At 40.1% G+C, this 18,892-nt stretch overlaps 1 protein-coding gene across 1 annotated transcript in view; it reads right to left on the bottom strand.

Moving 5' to 3' along the window:
- Positions 1-3,180: 3,180 nt before the first annotated feature.
- Positions 3,181-18,892, bottom strand: part of Vps50 (VPS50 subunit of EARP/GARPII complex) — a 99,015-nt gene continuing 83,303 nt past the window's right edge. The window contains exons 22-28 of the mRNA XM_021189224.1: positions 18,576-18,656; positions 13,905-14,053; positions 12,323-12,419; positions 11,545-11,703; positions 7,719-7,840; positions 6,063-6,252; positions 3,181-3,839 (exon numbers count right to left, since the gene is read on the bottom strand). Of these exons, the coding sequence (XP_021044883.1) occupies positions 3,720-3,839; positions 6,063-6,252; positions 7,719-7,840; positions 11,545-11,703; positions 12,323-12,419; positions 13,905-14,053; positions 18,576-18,656 (918 nt within the window). The 3' untranslated portion in view covers positions 3,181-3,719. The remainder of the gene's footprint in view (positions 3,840-6,062; positions 6,253-7,718; positions 7,841-11,544; positions 11,704-12,322; positions 12,420-13,904; positions 14,054-18,575; positions 18,657-18,892) is intronic.

Here is an 18,892-nt window from a genome sequence, read left to right as displayed (position 1 = left end):
GGTATGGGAAACTTTCGGGATAGCATTTGAAATGTAAATAAAGAAAATAATAATAATAATAATAATAATAATAATAATAATAATAATAATAATAAAAAGAGTTGTGGAGACAGAGAACTCTCAGGGAGAAAGGGGAAGGCCAAGATGGAGACTGAAATGAACCAGTGTGGATTTAACCAGTCCCAGGTAGCTATATCATAAGGTTTGAATAATTAGGATAAAGCTTTTGTCATTATCAATTAGTTCTGAAATTATTGTATTGGCATCTTGTAAATTGAGAATTTATTGGTACATAAATCTGATTGGATGGACAGTCATTGCAGGGGCTGGTGGCAGTGATCCACCAAGGGACTCAGGAGCTCTGGCCCAGGGAGACCGCTGAGTTGAGATCACCCGGCTGGAGCCATGTGCTCTGCTAGTTGCTGGTGGTAGTGCGGGACCTTGCTGGTCCTTTTACTTAATATTTCCTGCAACAATGCAATACTGGGGAGGCAGAGGCAGGAGAAGCCTCAGGTTGAAGTTATTCTGGGCTGCACAGTACAAGATTCAGCTTAGAAGCAAGCAACCCTTTCCAGATGTAAAGTTCAGCTCATAGTGAAAAACAACTAAAGAGTAAATGTGAAGAGACCCACAGGCTGGGTCTCTTTAGCCCTAAGATAGGAATGTGACAGTTAAAGTAACTTCAGCCAGAGATAAACCAAACACGCTACCACAATTTTACATGGGCTGCTTGAAGCGAAGAGCATTCACCGGTAGTGTTTAAAGACTAGTATACTTAGCAACAGTCACAAGAGGCTAAGACCATTAAAGTTAATAAACTATTTTTCGTTTATTTTTAATACAAGGATTCTTATGTATAAAGCTAAGAAGAGTGTTGCCTTGGTGAGAGTTCAACAGCCTAAACTTTTTGATAGGCTTCAAAGATCTGTGGGCCATTACAACCTAACAAACGTTTTCCATGACAAGAAAACAGATTTTTAAAAGACTGAACTAGTCTTAACATTTACAAAGATTACACCAGAGTATCAATAACACAACAGTCATCAGCCACTGGCAAGAGCCAGATGACATTTTATGAACAATAATGTCTATATCAAAGTTTAGGGAGACGATACACGTTTATGTCTCTCTTCCCCCACACCACTTCTGTTTGTTTTGGGTATACCTGGGATTCATCTTCAGGTTTGATTTTTTTCTATTACAGAAGGTAACTACATTGTCAAAGTCAATTGAATTATAAGTGTTCTGACAACTACTTTTTAGTGGGCAAGTGAAAGAAAGCGATTTAAAGTTTCACCTTAGCACTCTGCTATAAAAAAAAAAAAGGGAGAGAGAGAGAGAGAGAGAGAGAGAGAGAGAGAGAGAGAGAGAGAGAGAGAGAGAGAGAGAGAGAAAACAAAACAACAACCTAAAAGGAAGTTCTTCCTAAAGTTTTAATAAACTATTACACAGGCTCTTCCTCTACAGAAATTTGATTTGTAAGCAAATTAAACGAGATGATTAAAGGGAATGTGAATGCACTACACAGGCCTTTCCAAACAAATGAAAACACATTAGCTCATTTGAGCTGCTGTGTATCTTCCTCGCGTTTTAAAATGTGAAGCAACACATTTGTATAAATAATTATAATTTCTCAAAAGATACCATGCTCCCATATGAACTTAAAATCCAGAATCCTGCAAGACACTTTTATATGAAATGCTTGAATCAAGAAACATTTATAAACTCAAAGGGGAGGGGGAAGCTACCCGCAGTCCTTTTATAGAACAAACTACTTCTATTTACTTTCTTAGCTTTTCAGTTCTATTTGCCACACGGTATTATATCACAAAATATTATAGTGTTGCCATTCACTATCACTGAATAACATATTCAGAAAATGTCTGGTCTCTCCTGTGATTAGGTAACTGGCATCCAACCCGCCCATTAACTGTTCTGATATTGAGCATATTATGCTACCTTTCAATGCAAAACAAAACAAAACCTTTTCAAAAAAGCACTGAGAAAAACCTTCCATTTTTATTCTGAAAATGGAAAAAGCCAAGGCAGACTTAAAGGTCTACAGAGCTTGGGGCTGAGTCTCTTTCTTAGAGGAAGCATTTCTTGTGTCTAGTCCTATTACCCCAAAAGAACCAGGCTCTACCAAGGTTAATTTCTGCTCATTTTACCCATAGGTAACTAAAGGAGAAATGAATGGAAATTAAACATAAATTCCCTTAAAAAATTAACAGCCTCTAGTCAATTAAGACATAAATAAGTTTAATTAGTTTTTTATGTACCTCAATGAATGGGCTATTTAAACGTAATGACCACGGCTCTCTCATGGTTGTTTTCAAGTGGGTGCAGACAGATGAAGGGTGCTGGAGAATCTACCTTATAAGTACAGAACTACCTACCACAAGGAGGCCATAATGCACCAAAGTCGTCTTGTTACAACAGAGTTCAAATTGATCACAGATTAACTGCAGAGCAAAAGGTTGGAAACAAATAAAACTCTTCTAGTGCTTACCCAGCATGCTCTGCCCGCGACCCTCCCCGAGCAGATGCTGAAAGTGCTTCATATTATACTGCAATCTCCTGACTGGGAGAAATGAGTGCCACTCTTCATCTCACGCCCTCAGCCTCGCTCGACACAAGACCAATTCCCGATGAGTTTCTGAGGGTCCTGGGGTCCACTGATGGCCCAACATCACCTAGCCTACAGCCTCTGAACCCCTAGGTCAGGAGCACACAGATTCGACACTGGCTTTCACAGTGTATGTGTCGAAGGAAGAAGATGCTTGACTTCAAGGCAAACCGGTCAGAGCAGCAGCACTGGAATGAGCTGAGTTCTGAAACTCTGAACTGAGAGACTCACAGATTTCACACCTGTGGATGACCCATGCTACATATAACTAATAACAGCTCTACCTTCATTCATTCAGCCCAGATTTTGTTGTCCTAAAAGTTGAATTCAAAGATAGCAAAGCCTGCAAATATTTTATATTTTTGTAAAAAATGCATAGTTAGTAGTTGTTCAATATGCTCCTCAGGCACTGGAAAATCCATGCAATGTCATCTGATCTGACCAGACATTTCAGGACAGAGAACAAGGGTGAGGACATAATAAAAAATGACACTACTGTCTCCTGAAATCTTCCCAACACACAGGAATATCAAAAGGTAGTCTCACACACCTGGTAATTTTAGAGTGTAACATTTATTAAATCTCATCATTTGTGATCACCGTTATAACCAAATTAACACTGGCAGAAGCTCTGACAGTTAAAAACGGAGAACATATTGATTTTCCAACTATTTTACTTACATTTTTTTTAATTCTCATGCAATGCTCATAATTAGGAAATACTGTACATTTATCCTCTCATTTAAGACACTCTTCAAAAACTATTCATAAACACATTAGCCACTGTCCCTTCCAACTATGTAGCTATAGTACACTCTTTTGTAACATGTGTAATTGTAGCCACATCGTAATTATGACAATAAGGTAATTTCGGGAAAAGGTTACAACAAGTAAGAACAAAATTTGAAGAAGCTGGAGCATATAAAAGTCACTTGAGAACACCACACACAGTTGAGTATTTTCTATTTTCCAGTTCAAAAGGACATGCTCAAAGTTTTCTTAGAAGAGAATTATCAGGAGTGCATGAAGAACTGCCTTTCATGTCGTACAGGCCGAGAGAAGATCAATGTCCCTGAGGAAAGAGCTCTGTTCATTATCTTTTAGGCCTGTCTATCTCATCTATAGCTGCTAGGAGCTTCTGCCTTGCTTTCTTATTGATATGAGATCCCAGGCAAACATTCACCAGGTTGGTCAACTGCTTCGTTGAATATTCCTGCCCAAAGAAAGAAAATCCAAATGTAACACCCAATGCACTAGAACTGATTAATACAACATCTGGTTAATACAACAGAGTAGGCAGACATCTGAGGCTGGCAGGGGCTGAGCCCTGTGGCCCAGTGAGAGAGCTGGAAGGCATAGCAGAAGCATGAAAGGCAAACTACTACTGTGCTACACAGTCGAGGAGCTGGGCAGAATATCCTGGAGGCAGGCAGCAACACTCTGTCAATATGACAGAGCAACATAATGTGCTGCCCGTCACTTTAAAGGGCGCATACTTTGTACTTGTTTTTGTGGTAGTCTGTTTTCAAGTTATCAAAATACATTTTCATTTCAAATTTTATAGTGCATTATACATTTTACACTTTAGCTGAAATCTCCAAAAGAGCAATGATTCTTTAAGACATGAAAACAAGTAAGACTACAAGTCAGGAAGACGCCCTGGAAGACTTAAAGATGCACTTTATGTCTATGAGTACTTTGCCTTTATGAATGTGTATGTACTCCACATGTGCTTGCTGTCTGTAGAGTTCAGAAGAGGGTGCTGGATCCTTTAGATCTGAGTGACAGATGTTTGGGAGGTACCACGTATATGCTCAGAGTCAGGCCCGAAAGAGCAACACGTGCTCTTAACTGCAGAACCATCTCTCTAGGACCAAATCATTCTTTTTAAACTCCTCATATTATAACTGTTGGGCAGTTAGTAAAATGAAGAAAATATCCTCACTGTCCAGATCTCTCCAGTCTATGTGTTTCAACAGTGCACTGCCAGGATGGGCATAGGCACTTCCTCAGAATCGCTGACATACTGTGTTTCTCCTAGATCAACAGGAGTTAAGATAAGGAAGGACAATTGTGTACCTTCACCTTGTAAGAGAAAAGAAAGTCTACGTGCACTGAAGGCATTGTAAAGACAACATTCTTTTAAAGCATGGGGCAGAGTTCAATCCAAATCCTTAGAAATGGTTTCAGGTATGCACGTGGCAAAGACTTCCTTAGCCTGCTCAGCACTCAGTGCCCGTCATCACTGGGCACTGTACTTGCTCTGGTGAATTGTTCCAGAAGCTTCCTGCTTTTTTGTCTGGAAAGAACAGGCAGGGAATTCCCTGGGAATTGTCATTGAACTGCAAATAGTAGCCAGCTAAAGCTTCCAAAATGCCAAGTTAAAAAGTTTGCATCATTTTGCACCAAGTAATGGACACTGAGGAGCTGCACTTCCTCTCCTGCTGTACCCTGTATATCCATCCTCACCACCCCAACCCCCGCCCCCGCAACAGCACTGAGCATGGCAGCTTACTCTAACTAACTGGATAGTCAGCAGCCCATCTGCACACAGGACTAGCATTTTGGTCCTCAGTTATAAGTGGGGATAAGGGTAGCAAAGGGTTTTCAATTCTGGCTTACTTAAGTCCTTAAAAATGGCATGCACATTTCAACTTGCCTCCAACAAACTAAACATTCAAAAAAAAAACAAACCACAATAAGGTCCATTTCGTCTTTTTATGATATTAAAACTCAAAAGTATTAAAATTTGGTGATTTCTCCTCTCCCCACCAGTTGGTTCCTTCGTTTTGTTCTTTTTGAGACAGACTCTTCCGTAGCTCAAGCTGGCCCTAAACTTCCTATGAAGCCAAGGCTGCCCCTGAATTTAGACCACTCTTACTTGACTGCAGGTGACTTTAATATTCTTCATGTTTTCCTCAAACTGTTTATCCAGACAAATAATCCAAGGGGGTCACACAGAAGATGAAAGCAGATGCTCCCTGCCAGAAATGTTTGTGTATGTGTTCAATTAAGCTGTAGACATTCAACGTTCTACATAACTAAAGAAAACCTATCAAACTTGTATTAAAGGTAAAACCTAATGCTTGGTAAAAGTGTAGCCAGAAGTATTAAGGATGCATGAATCATCCCTACAGGCCACCATGGTGAGGGTGTTACCATTTCATTATTTAAGAATACAACACTTAGGTTCTACAGCTAATGAATCATTTCAGCCTCACTCCATTCCACTTGTTTTGATATAAACTGTGTTTAGTCTCTTTCTATGATGCAGCCTAGGAAAACCAAACTCACATTTTGATTCTAGGACACACTTCAAAAGGGCTCAAATGGACCTGACTAGACAAAGGACATCGCTTAGATAGTGTGACTACAGGGAGAGTCCTAAGTGTGTTCACACCCCAGACAAGATCAGCACACCAACTCGTGTTCTTACCCTGTGCTCTTTGATCCAACGCTCCATGTCATTCTCAGTTAGGTAGTAGGCTTTGATATATGTTTCCACAAATTCTTTATCAGGAATAGGTCTAATGTCAGTTAGTTTTTCGAGTTTCATTAAAAACTGTTGAAAATCCAATTGCATCAAGGCGCGCCCCTCATTACTGCATTTCTTGACATTGGCATATCTAAGAGACACAGGATGGGGTAACACATGGTGAGACGGTTAGAAGCAGAGCAGGAACCTGTGTCCCAGGAACAGGCTGTGCTCCCACAACTATGTTCAAACACTCCAAAGCCAAACTCATGTTAGAAAACACTTCAACATAGTAGCAACTCAATGAAAACGGAACAAATGAAATATTTTTCCCATCAACACCGTACATATTTTCCATAATAAAATAACTCATGGACGTATTCTTATATACTACTGAAAATACCGGGTTTTAAGGTAGATGCATGATAATAATCATACATATATTAATCTCACAGTACAGTATTTGACTACTCTTAATTCAGTGATATATTTGATGTTAGAAAATGAGCTATTTCCTTAAAAAAAGACCAGAAAAATCATAGCTAATATTATTTAGTAATCAATGGATTTTGTGTATGTGTGTTTTAATAAAGTGGTGTATGTGTAAACTTAACACATATTTGTCACTTTTTATTTAGACAAATTTATTTTTAATACTTCTACATTATGGCTGTTGACATGGCCATCTTACATATGACACTGTTCTTCTAATAGGTCATACCCATCACTTTCCTACTTTCTAAATCAATTGCTCTCTCTCTCTCTCTCCCCCCCCCCTCTCTGAGAGACATGATATTAAAGGTGTGCCCAACACACCTGCCCAACTGAAGGTATTCCTTTCATGAAGAAAGGAAGAAAGGAAGAAAGGAAGAAAGGAAGAAAGGAAGAAAGGAAGGAAGGAAGGAAGGAAGGAAGCAAGGAAGGAGAGAGAGAGAGAGAGAGAGAGAGAGAGAGAGAGAGAGAGGAAAGGGAAAGGGAAAGGGAAAGGGAAGGAAACAAAGAAAGAACAGTCAGATGAAAGATGGTATGAAATTCAATGTGCACATTATCTCTGAAAGAGCTGTTTGCTTCTTGGGCCCATTTTCTTCTTTGTGTCAGATCATATGTATGCACAGAGGGAAAGCTCCCATGGACAGACTGAAGACACAGGTGATCTTAAGTCTGAGAACCAGGCAAGCAGAAGCCTTCCCTGCATTTGAACACTGGACCGGGACAAGCTACACAGTCTGTAAGTCTGGATTTCCTTACCCAAGACTTTCCACTGACAATTATAAGCTGAGGCAAATCATGATTTGCCAATAAAATTTGTGAAATCTTTGGTTTAGTAAATAATGTTCAATAAATGATAGGAATGCTCACAGAACTTATTAGTTACTAATTACCAGTTCTACTTTTAGATAATCTAAAGCTGTGTATTCCTCATTCATCTGCTATCTTGGCTCAATGTCAGTATCAATAGAATAACCCACAGGGCACAGGCACACTGATCTAAGGCCCCTTCTCACGCGTGAGATCGAGGATGTCTGCTACTGATCATCATCGCTATCCATTAAATCATATGGCACTCACTTACTACATTACAATTTAAGAAACAACTACTAGGTTCATGAAACTTACCCTTCCACAATAGTTCTGTTAGCTAATCGTATACAGTGTTCCCAAAGTATATTTGATACAGGCAAAGGTACCCGAACTCTCTTAGAAACTTCATTTAACCGCTTGTTAAACTGCTCAAATTCCTAAGAGAGAGACAAGGCATGGGTATAATTTTAATGTCATAATATTTTCCCAATTATTTTAAAAAAGAAACAAACAAACAAACCATACAAAGATATAGCTATTAACTAAATGAAGCAAGAAAGAAAAATGGGGTGGGGGGTATTTATACCATAGACAATTTGGACTTAGTGAAAAAGATTTTAAAAATATAACCAGTTCTAGCAAAATGGCTCAGTAGGTTAAGGCCCTTTTGTGTAAGACCCACTCACAAAGCTGTTTTGTGACCTCATGCCCACGTAGATCTCTCTTCTTCACAATAAGTAAACAAATAAACATTTTGAGAAAAAGCATAACACATGTTTCAAGAGAATTTATCTAAGGAGAAATAAATATAACAGATTGACTAAACCATATAAATCATGCCTAAATATTTTTACATCTCAAAATTTTCTATGATTGTCTACTGTGGACTAAAAAAGCTATTGGCTTGAAGAAACAGTTTTTGTTTTTTAAAAAATATTCTTCTCTCATATATTATATCCCGACTGCAGTTTTCTCTCCCTCTCCTCCTCCCAATCTCTTCCCTGAAATTCCCCTCTCCCCCAGGACGACTCCCAACCCCTGCCTCCCCTCAGACAAGAGCAGGCATTTCAGGGGACAACAACCAAACTCAGCATAAGAAGCTATAATAAGACCAGGAACCAACCATCTCAAGACTGGGCAAGGCAACCCAGTAGGAGAAAAAGAGTTCTATCCTACAAGTAGGCAAAAGACAGAGGGACAGCCCCCACCCCTCCACTGCTAGGAGTCTCACAAGAACAGTATGCTACTCAGCGATAGATAGCATATATACAAAGGACTTAGGTCAGACCCTATAGGCTCGCTGATAACTCTGAGTTCCCACGGCTCAGTTAATTCTGTCAGCTGTGTTCTCGTGGTGCCCATGACCCTTTTAGCTACTCTGATTCTAAAGTCTATTTTAATAAGCTTTCAAATCAAAGCTAACTATTCATAGCTTGTATTTCTGATAAATAAAAAACCTGGCACATAATTTTCTTTCCTAATCACTACTTAAGATTTAAGAAATGATTTGAAAGTCACCTCACAGTCACAAAATTTTAATACAAAAGAAAACAACCATAAAATACTTTCTATCAGCTCTTAACTTTCACGAGTCACAAAATTTTAATACAAAAGAAAACAACCATAAAATACTTTCTATCAGCTCTTAACTTTCACGAGATTGTATTAGGGAACAGGAGTGACGTTGTAACAGCAGTGAAGAGTTCATTTTGAGTGGACGTTGGACTACTGTCATCTAAATGCTCAAACAAAAGGAGTGTCCCTGACCCCTCTCTGGGATTTATTTCATACTTTTAAGAAGGGTGAAGGTGGAACCTTTCTCGAGTTCTCTGGATAGAAAGTGGCATGCTGTTGAGCACGGCGGGACCAACATGTGCTCACGTCCCAATGGGACACAGGAGGACAGGTGAGCTCAACCCAGGTGTTGCCACAGTGACAGTGGCAGTACCCACTGCTTTGTGGCTATATCACAGGTCACAGTTTTTCTTGCCGATTGATTTTTAACAGTTCATTGCTTTTAATATTTTTTTGGAAGAATGCGCCTCCAATTCACTAAGCTTACCTTTTGAAATCAAAGTTAAATAAGTAATTACTCTCCATCAGTTGTTCCATTTCACAGACCTCACAAAGCAGCGGCATTGGCTACGGGATATATTCATGCATTTGCTACAGTAAACCACTTTGGATTTCAAGTCATAGTTTGGTAATTTTCATTAATATTTACGTTAGAAAGCTCTAGGCTTCATACACAAACTGACTATTTATTGCTAAGCTCAGCATGCATGAGCACCGCCCGTGAGATAAAGCAGTGCGTTTTACTCAGGATTAGCTGAGAGCATCAGCACGGTTTGCCTTTACCCAGTTTCAGGAGAGTAACAGGAAGAACCAAAGATATCAGATGGTTAACTGTGAGGCTTAAAGGCCTTGAGCCAATGAAAAAGGACGGATTGAGATTTATAACCTGAGTGAGACTGACTTTCCTTTAGAATAATCAGTTTTCCAGGATGAAGATATTGACGCAAGCAGTGCCTTTGAGAGCCCTGCCTCGAGTGAGCACAGAATTCTTTTCCTTTATCCCAGTGTCTGATGGTCAGCATGGGATGTGTTCCCCAAGTTTTGTTACCTCAAGTTCATCCTCTAAACTCCCAACCCCAGGGTGACAGTGTTGGAAGTAACTAGGTCATGAGGACAGAGTCCCCAGCCTGGGGACTGGCACTTTTATGAAAGAGGCTCAGGTCAGCTGCCTGCCCCTTTTCATTGCATGAGCATGCACCAGAAAGAGGAGACTGGCGGGAGGCCAGCATGGCCTACACAACAAATATGTCTAAGCCTTAACAGTGGACTTTCTAGGTGTCCAAGCTCTGACAAACACAACAGAACAAAACCAACCAACCAAAAAAATACCTACCTTGTGTATTGCCTCGATAAATGAGGAAACTTCATAAAAAAATAGAACATAATTTTGAAACATTGAGATACCATTATTTATAAACTGCCCTTGATTTTTCCGTTCCAAATTTAAAACAGCAATTGAAATCTCAGCAGACAAGTATCTCTCAATTCCAGGTCAGCAAAAATCGAAGACTTGGGCTTCTTACTTACCCTTTAGATCTCCAAGCCTAGACACTGCTACGCACAGCCTCTGAGTCTCGAGCCAGCTGACAGTCCCACAGAAGGGCACCATAAGTTGTGGTCAAGCACAGCAGTCGAAGCTTACTTCACCTACGTTCTAATCTACAGCTTCATTGGCTCTCAGGTATCCTAGCCCTAGCTTACTAAGAAGATCATAAATGAGATGAAAATGAGGACTTCACAGGCCAGCTCCTCTGTGCTGACAGAAACGGGAAGAGCTCGGGGCCTTTGCTTTCCTTTTCTCAGATACTCCTTTATTAGCTACTCCATGGGGCACCTTCCTAACTTTCAGTATTAGAGTCCTGTGAGCAGAATGAACAAGCGCCATTCGCCTCTCACCTACATCCCACCATTCCCCCTCTGTGCTGGGTGTGTTTTGTTCACAGCATTATATACCAATAGATACTAAACACCTCTGGCTCTGTGCACTCCTGCCTCTCCACCAACACGGCTGTTCCTCAAAGTCGCATATGTTCCTTAATTAGCAACTATCCAGGCAGATTTCTATAAGGTCTGGTATGTATCAGGTGGTCATAAATATTAACTGACAAACAAATGAAAAGAGGTGAACTGCAACTCATTTTAGGGAACGTACAAAGGCAGGCATCGCATACAAACAGCTGATACAGAAGAGCTTGCAAAAGTCATGGGATTTATAGAAAACACAAGCTGGACTGAGGAGTATGATCCTGTCAAAGGAACGTACACTGAGCTACAGCGATGACTAATTATACAGAAATGCCTTGTGTTTAGAGGTGTGTTCTATCAGGAAGGTAGCCACGGCATGCAATAATCAAACTAATTCAATGTTACAAACGAGGGAGCAAAATTTAAAAAGTAAAATACAAATCTGCAAGTATCACCTATCAAAACAAGCATAAAACGTAAAGGTCACATTCAACCCGATGCCCCCATTCCAGGAATGAGTAGCAAGCAACTAGATTCTCATATTTTAGAGCCACATCCCTTAATAAAAATGATCATTAGCAAAAAATTTCAGAGTACTTGCCTTCAGCAATGCATCTACATAGATGTTGTGCTGTGACATGATCTCTTTGACATCCCACTTCACATTCATCATTAGGAGAAGCATCTGTTCATAATCAATAGCTTTACCAGCCACAATCCAGTAAATGGGTTTGCGCAGTTCACTGGCAGTTGAGACTGTCTAAAATTTTCCACAGAAACAAAAAAAATTATTGATAAAAGTGCTACACCTAAAAAGAATAATTTGCCCTTTTCTAGTTTGTAAAATATATAATATACAATTGGAGACTTCAATTAAGAAAATATTTTTAATATGAGACAATGGCCCTGTTTCCACTTCCCCCATCTTTCCTCCAGGTACTCTTAGCTTGGGATTCCATTCTCACTAACAGCCTTCAACTGCCCCCACATACCCCTAAGGGTACCATTTACCATTCTTTACCCACCTCCAGAGATTCCTTTCCAAGCACACACCCCTCTCCAATGCTCCCAGACCTTCCTGGTGCCCTTGGAATACAGCCTAGTTCCAGGCTGAGAGCCTGATGTAAAAGGCTCCTTTGCCCGTCACTCCAGACACCTGCTCTTCCCTGCTCTGACAATCACGTGTCTCGCAGTTTGCTCCCTACCCAGCTGTTCACTAGGTTGTTTAATCTAACATAGGAAGTCATGAGCAAATAGAAGAGCATTTTGTCCAGCTCCCCGGACCTGCCTACGCTCTAGTGATGAACTAACAAACAGCTTAAGGGACGGTGGCAGCTCTACTGTGCTGGCAGCCGCAGTGACAGACAGGAGCCTCTGACCTGGGAGTAAAACTGCTGCAGGAAGGGCTTTTTGACTGCAGGCATCACAGCATCCAAGTGTGGCTGAAGGAACTCAAACTGCTCAGCCAAGAACACTCTAAAGAGAATGAATAACCATGCTGTAAACTTATTGCAGGATTTGGAACCTGTTGTCGTTCCTGTGTAATGAATCTGTTAAGAACATAATCAACTGAAAATTGTTTTCACTTTAGTAACTTTATACTATGAACTAGACAAGTTTCCTTATCACTATACAGCAGCGGATGTTCATGTATAAGTTAAAGGAAAAGTCATTTCCCAGGACATAATCAGGCTCTAAGGTGTGGAGTTATATATCCCTTCATATGTAACATATGAGCCCAGGAAACATTTAAAAAGAAAAACCTAAAAATATAGAGCTTGTCTGAAAAAAAAAAAAAAGATTTATTTTATATGAGAATGTTTTGCCTGCATGTGCATGCCTGGTGACCACCAAGGCCAAAACAGGGCACGGGATCTCCTGGGACTAGGGTTATAGGTTATAGGTGATTGTGAGGCACCATGTCAGTCCTGGGAATTGAACCTGGGTTCTCTACAAAATCAACACATGCTCTCAACTGCAGAGCCAACTCTCCAGTCCACAGCTTGTCTTTTAAAGAATTTCTTTTAATTCCACTCAACCTATTCAAATCACTGAAACTCAAGAGATTCAAAGGGACACTTGTCATAAGTAACACACCTTCCTAACATACAGCAAACAGGCTCTCGGGAGAGTCAGGCACACACACTCTGGGTAAGTGCTTCTGGACTCTTGTCTGCAGATACACTGCCACTGAATCCTGCTTTTCTTGGATTTTGGTTATGTACAAGAGAATATGTACCTTATACTGGGCTGCACCTTAAGGAACAGGTTACATGATTTAATTGAATTAACTTTGGGGTTTAGAAAGATCAGAAGGCATTCTTGCTGATGCTCAAAATGAATTATTCTATGTAACAATAACAATTACCATGGATTCTACCAGGAAGCAGAAATATATCACTCAGTTTTACTTAACAAGGATCATCTTGTTAACTATCTAAACTATCAAAACTAAACATATCCCCTTATTTTGATTTATATAATTAAAGCCAACCATAAAAAGCCAGGGGTGGTGCACACTGTAATCCCAGCAGTGGTCAGGCAGAGACAAGTGGATCGCTGGGGCTCACTCTTCACCCAATCTATCATACTTGGCAATCTCTAGGCCAATGAGCGATCCTGTCTCAAAAACCAGTTGAACAGCATCAGAGGAATGACATCCAAGGTAGTTCTCTGGCGATTATACATACAAAGACATATGCCTGCACAAACATGAGCTTTCCCAAACACACACACAAACACACACACACACACACACACACACACACACACACACACAGAACCATGCAACTAAAAAATAATCAATTAGTAATCTATGCTAACATATATTTTGCAACATCTAGGTGGTGTTTAGGAGGAGTAGTAATAGTATTATATAACAAAAAGTATAATTACACAATGCTTACTTTTCATAATTTTCCTTAAATATTTATGGCAAAGCAAGTGTTTTCAACAACTTACAAGGATTCTGTGGCTACCACTCTCTCTGCCAACCCGTACAATGTATCCGCAGACGTCAGAATCACTAGCTGATTGAGGTGAGGGCCGGGTACCTTCTCCTTCCTTTCCTCGGCTGCAGTGACAGTGGCAGCTGGATCAGCTGAGCCCTCCTGGAAAGACAGCACACACAACTGAAACAGCAAGTCTAACAGGAAAGAGGTCTGACGGACCGTGGTGCTACATAATCCAATGAACCCTCACAGACACAGACATAGTTCTTACAGACTTAGCTTCAGCCCTTCTCTCTTGCTTTTATGCTTTGCAACTATTGAAATTTTCCTTCTTATGCTAAATTAAGATAATTCTGTATGTTATCCAATACAACATGCTACCATATGGACACAACATAAAGTTACTCAACACAGGAAAACTTCAGTAACTGACAGCTGTTCATAGGGCAATGTCTCCCAAAAAACCTGGAAGGCGAGGGTCTGATCTTTGAGAATTACTGATGAAATAGCAATATATGGCTCAATTAATTATTTCACAACCAAAAATGTAACCAAAGTGATCTGGTATACTCTTAAGAAGGCAGGACTAGAATGCAGTTATAAACTTAAACAAAAATAACAGCCCTGTAAGAGAACAAAGGTGGTCTCTGTGAATCTCAGTGAGAGATGGCCATGGATAGAGACACTGAATCACACAAACAGCTACGCAGCCAACAGTGATTATGTAGTTCATCTGTGGTCAGGGAAATGCTCATGTCAAATCCTTACTACATGATCTTTGGCTGGCACCCGAGTAAGCAGGGTATACGTCACACACATTCCTGAACATAAAAGAAATGTATATCATAAGCAGTCTAGAGAAGCTGAGAGTGTCGTCAGGTCTTAGCTAAGGAGTGCTCAACTAAAGTAGCCGGGGACCAGACGTTGGCCAGACACTTGAATAGAGCTGCACCTAGGTGGACAAGCTTCCCTCTATGAAACGCTCAGGAGAAACTGCTGCTGACAACACCTTTCTCACAGCAGTCACCTAACTCGTCATTACACTCAATGGCAAAGAAAGATAATTCATGTGGTCTTTCTGAGGGGCCATCTAGGGGGTAAAACTACCACTGCATTAAAAGGAACTCCGTGCCTAGTGCCCTCCCTGGCTCCCATTAACACTGGCATGTCAGGAATCAAACTTTCTGGCAACTATTTGCTTACATCGAGTTTACATAAGAAAATATATTTCAGTGAGCTAGCCAGCTACAAAAACATCCAGACTGACAAAAATAAGTGGAGTGCTTGGCAACTACTTATTTACACAAGAAAATATATTTCAGTGAGCTAGCCAGCTACAAAAACTTCCAGGCTGACAAAAATAAGTGGAGTGCTTATTATACAATGGACCAGTAGTGCTGGGTTTCCGCTAACAGCAGCTTCAAGAGAGAAGCATGGGGCCCTCTGAAGACAGAAGAGACATCTCACGCTCTCTAATCATGGCAGAAGTCATGCTAGTGCCTCTTGCTGCCATTAGCCTACCACTATAAAGAGAATTTAAATCAACAGATTTCCTGGTCAAATTGAAAATGTTTTTATAAATAATCAAATATTCAAGCTGGATGTGGTGGAGCACACCTGAAATCTCAGCTTTAAGAGGCTGAAGAAGGAGATCAATAGTCTGAGGTTAGCCTGGGCCTTATCTCAAATAAACAAACAAGAAAGTTGGCCAATTTAGTTATCGTCACTCAGGTGGTTTGAATAACAATGGCTCTTATAGGCTCATAAATCTGAACTCTTCGCTAGGATTAGAAAGATTAAGAGAGGTGGCCTTGTTGGAAGAATCCTGTCACTGGGGGTAGGCTTTGAGGTGTCAAAGGCCTATGCCAGCAGACCCAGTGTCTGTCTCTGTCTCTCTGTCTGTCTGCTGCCTCCCACTTGCGGATCAGGATGCAGCTCTCAGGCACTACCTCTCCAGCACCAGGCCTGCCTGCTCCCACGCTCCCTGCCATGGGGATAATGGACTCGGCCTAAGAAGCTGAAAGCAAGTCTCAATTAAATGCTTTCTTTGATAAGAGTTGCCTTGGTGGTAGTGCACTTCGCAGCAATAGAACAGTGACTAACAGTCACCAAACAGAAGAGTAAAGACATAGTTTTAGCACAGGATCAGCAACAGTCACTTCCTCATGTGCATTTCCTCTCTTAGACCTTGAAGACTTCCTTTGGATGAGGGAAACAGATTTTTAAAATTTTAAACGAATTTATATGATAAATTATTTCAGGTAGCAGTTTTAAGTATCAAAATGGTTCCATTTGCCACTTATAACTTAAAAGAAAAAATAAGAAGATACATATAGAGAAAATAAAACTATGAAAAAGTCTAAAGTTTTAACAGCCACATAGGAGTAATGTGAGAAAAATGTTTCCGCTTTCTCCGAGCCAATTGGGCTATTTATTACTGGCCTATCCACACAATGCAGCGACACCATCACACTTTATGACATCATGGAAACAAGTTAATGTTCATATGTTAACTTAAAAATAATCTTAGATCAAGGTATATTAAACAGCAAATGAGATTTTCTGAAACAATAAATCAAGACTTTTATCTATGCAAAGATATAGAAACTAATAGGAAAAACAAAACAATACAAAACCAAGACAGCCAGAAATAAATGGAAAACTATTTTGAAAACTTAAGACTGTACTCTAGGGAGTGTTAGTTATCTGGCTGCAGGAACTGGACAGGTGGGACTTAGACACTGAAGGATGAATGACAGACAGTGTGACAGATTTTCTATTCCTCAGTCAATCTTTTGATTTAAAAGAACATAAGCATAGTAACACTTAAAATTGGGGCATGTTTAGAAAAAAGTGCCAAAAATAGGAAACAAGAAAGGAAGACATGTTACTTTTGAACATACAGCTGTAAATTTGACAAATTCACCACTCTAGGACACAAATTCATTCAGTTATCACTATAAGAGTTAGACAAATGTCATGGGCATTTCATTGCCAAGAAGATGAGTAACGGCATGTTTCCCACTGTTTACTTGGTGTATGATCTCTTATAGGCCTTGTGGCAAAACCTGAGGTATAAGTCCATGCCTTAAAGGTCAAGTTCAAAACTCTGGTTTAACAATTCTAGTCTAGTAACCAGCAGAAGTAATGGAGAAATGGCAGAATGATTTTAATGATGAAGCTCAACCCAGCAGTCTTGAAGCATTCTGTCAGAAAAAGAGAAGAACTTCAGTTGAGTTCTAAGCTCAACACAGAATAAGATCTGATGGTCAGAGTCATTCCCAGGCAAAGAGAATGCATAACGAAACATGGAAAATGGTCAAAGTAGCAAAAGCAGACTGATTCTTTAAAAACAAAGGCAGGCAGGTCAAAGGGAAGGAAGGGAAGAAATGCTGGGTCAAAAAAGGAGCCATTATCTGAGACAAAGATTAAGGATTAATAAACACCAAAACCTAAGAAGTCACACTAAATCAGGATACAAGAACTCTTGCACACTATGAACATTTCTGGAGATGTCTATATGCCAATAAAGGCAGTGTGACAGCTGTGCTGTCAACTCTCCATAACCACAGGTCTGTGTCTGTGTTTAGCTATCCAGAATTCAAAAATACCTGAGGTGTAGGCCACACATCTGTACTGAATATGCTATTACTTCTAAAGGACACAGCATATTACCATTTATAAAACACTGACATTGTGTTAGGTATGCATGTACTGTATAGATGCAGCTATGTGTAGTTTATATACAAACGTAATGCTATTTTTACACAAGGGAGGTGAACGCAGGTGGTAAATGTGATCCTGGAACCAATGGCCTGCAAATGCTGCAGGCCATAGATGTGCAGTACCAGATGAATCCAAAGAGATGGGGGTGACTTATTTCTTCTGCTATAGCAGTGCCATCTGAGACAGCAACATTCACTTACAACATCAGTGCTCACAGATCTCCGCTCCAGCCATCACAGCATTCATCAGGACACAGCAGGGTATCACATACTCTACAGAATGCACTTCTCTAACTGCCTCTCCACAAAACAGAACACATACTTTAGATCAAAAGATAAGGCTTGCTACTTTTATTCACTGCCAAAAGTTTTGTACACTGAGAAGTCACAGCGCATTATATAACAATTATTTCAGTTTTTCTGTCTTTTCCACTTTCTTTTACTATTTCATCCTTTATTACTGAGAGTCTCGTTGTTTATAGCTCATGTGGTCCTTGAGCTCTCAATCCTCCTCAGACAGTCTCCCAAGGACTGGGATCAGAGGCATGTATCACCATACCCAGCCATTACTTCTTAAAGGATGTATCATTATTGCATTGCTATATAATCTTAGACCATGCATTTTATCATCTGACATACCAGTCAAAACCCAGGAGTTCCTGCTATAAAAAACAAAAAACAAACAAACAAAAAAACCCTCACACACCCAAACTTTGCTCTTGAATTTCAAAGTGATTATAAAGTGATGTCAGACGCTTTCTGAACACACATCTTCAGTATCTACCAGAGGCCAATTGGAGATACGTCAAGGCTATTAGCAATAGGTTCTTACTTCCTGTATGAACTTGGTATAACTAAAGGGCTCAGACACTTCATATGTGTATATTTATATGCAGTTGATTTGTGACTATTTGTTTCACATACCTCAAGTAAATTAATTACAATTCATTACTTACCAGGTCAATAAGGCTTTCTTGAATTCTGTTTAGAGTTGTTTTTAGTCTGCTACTACTAAGGCCAAGTCCTGTTGATTCCAACTGAAAAGAAAGAAAACAACATCACACAGCTCTTGAGACGCTGTTGCGGAAGACCTGAGGTAGTAATGACTTAATAGCTCAGATGCTTAGTGTCTACAGGTCTCCCAACTGCATCTAAAAATGCCAGCCCGGCAACAACAACGACAGCACCATCATCACCACCACCACAGTATACCATCACCACCACCACCACCACCACCACCACCATCACCACCACCACCACCATCACCACCACC

Source organism: Mus pahari, chromosome 2 (genome assembly GCF_900095145.1).
Source record: "Mus pahari chromosome 2, PAHARI_EIJ_v1.1, whole genome shotgun sequence".
Lineage (NCBI taxonomy): Eukaryota > Metazoa > Chordata > Mammalia > Rodentia > Muridae > Mus > Mus pahari.
This window is presented reverse-complemented; position numbering and strand designations above follow the sequence as displayed.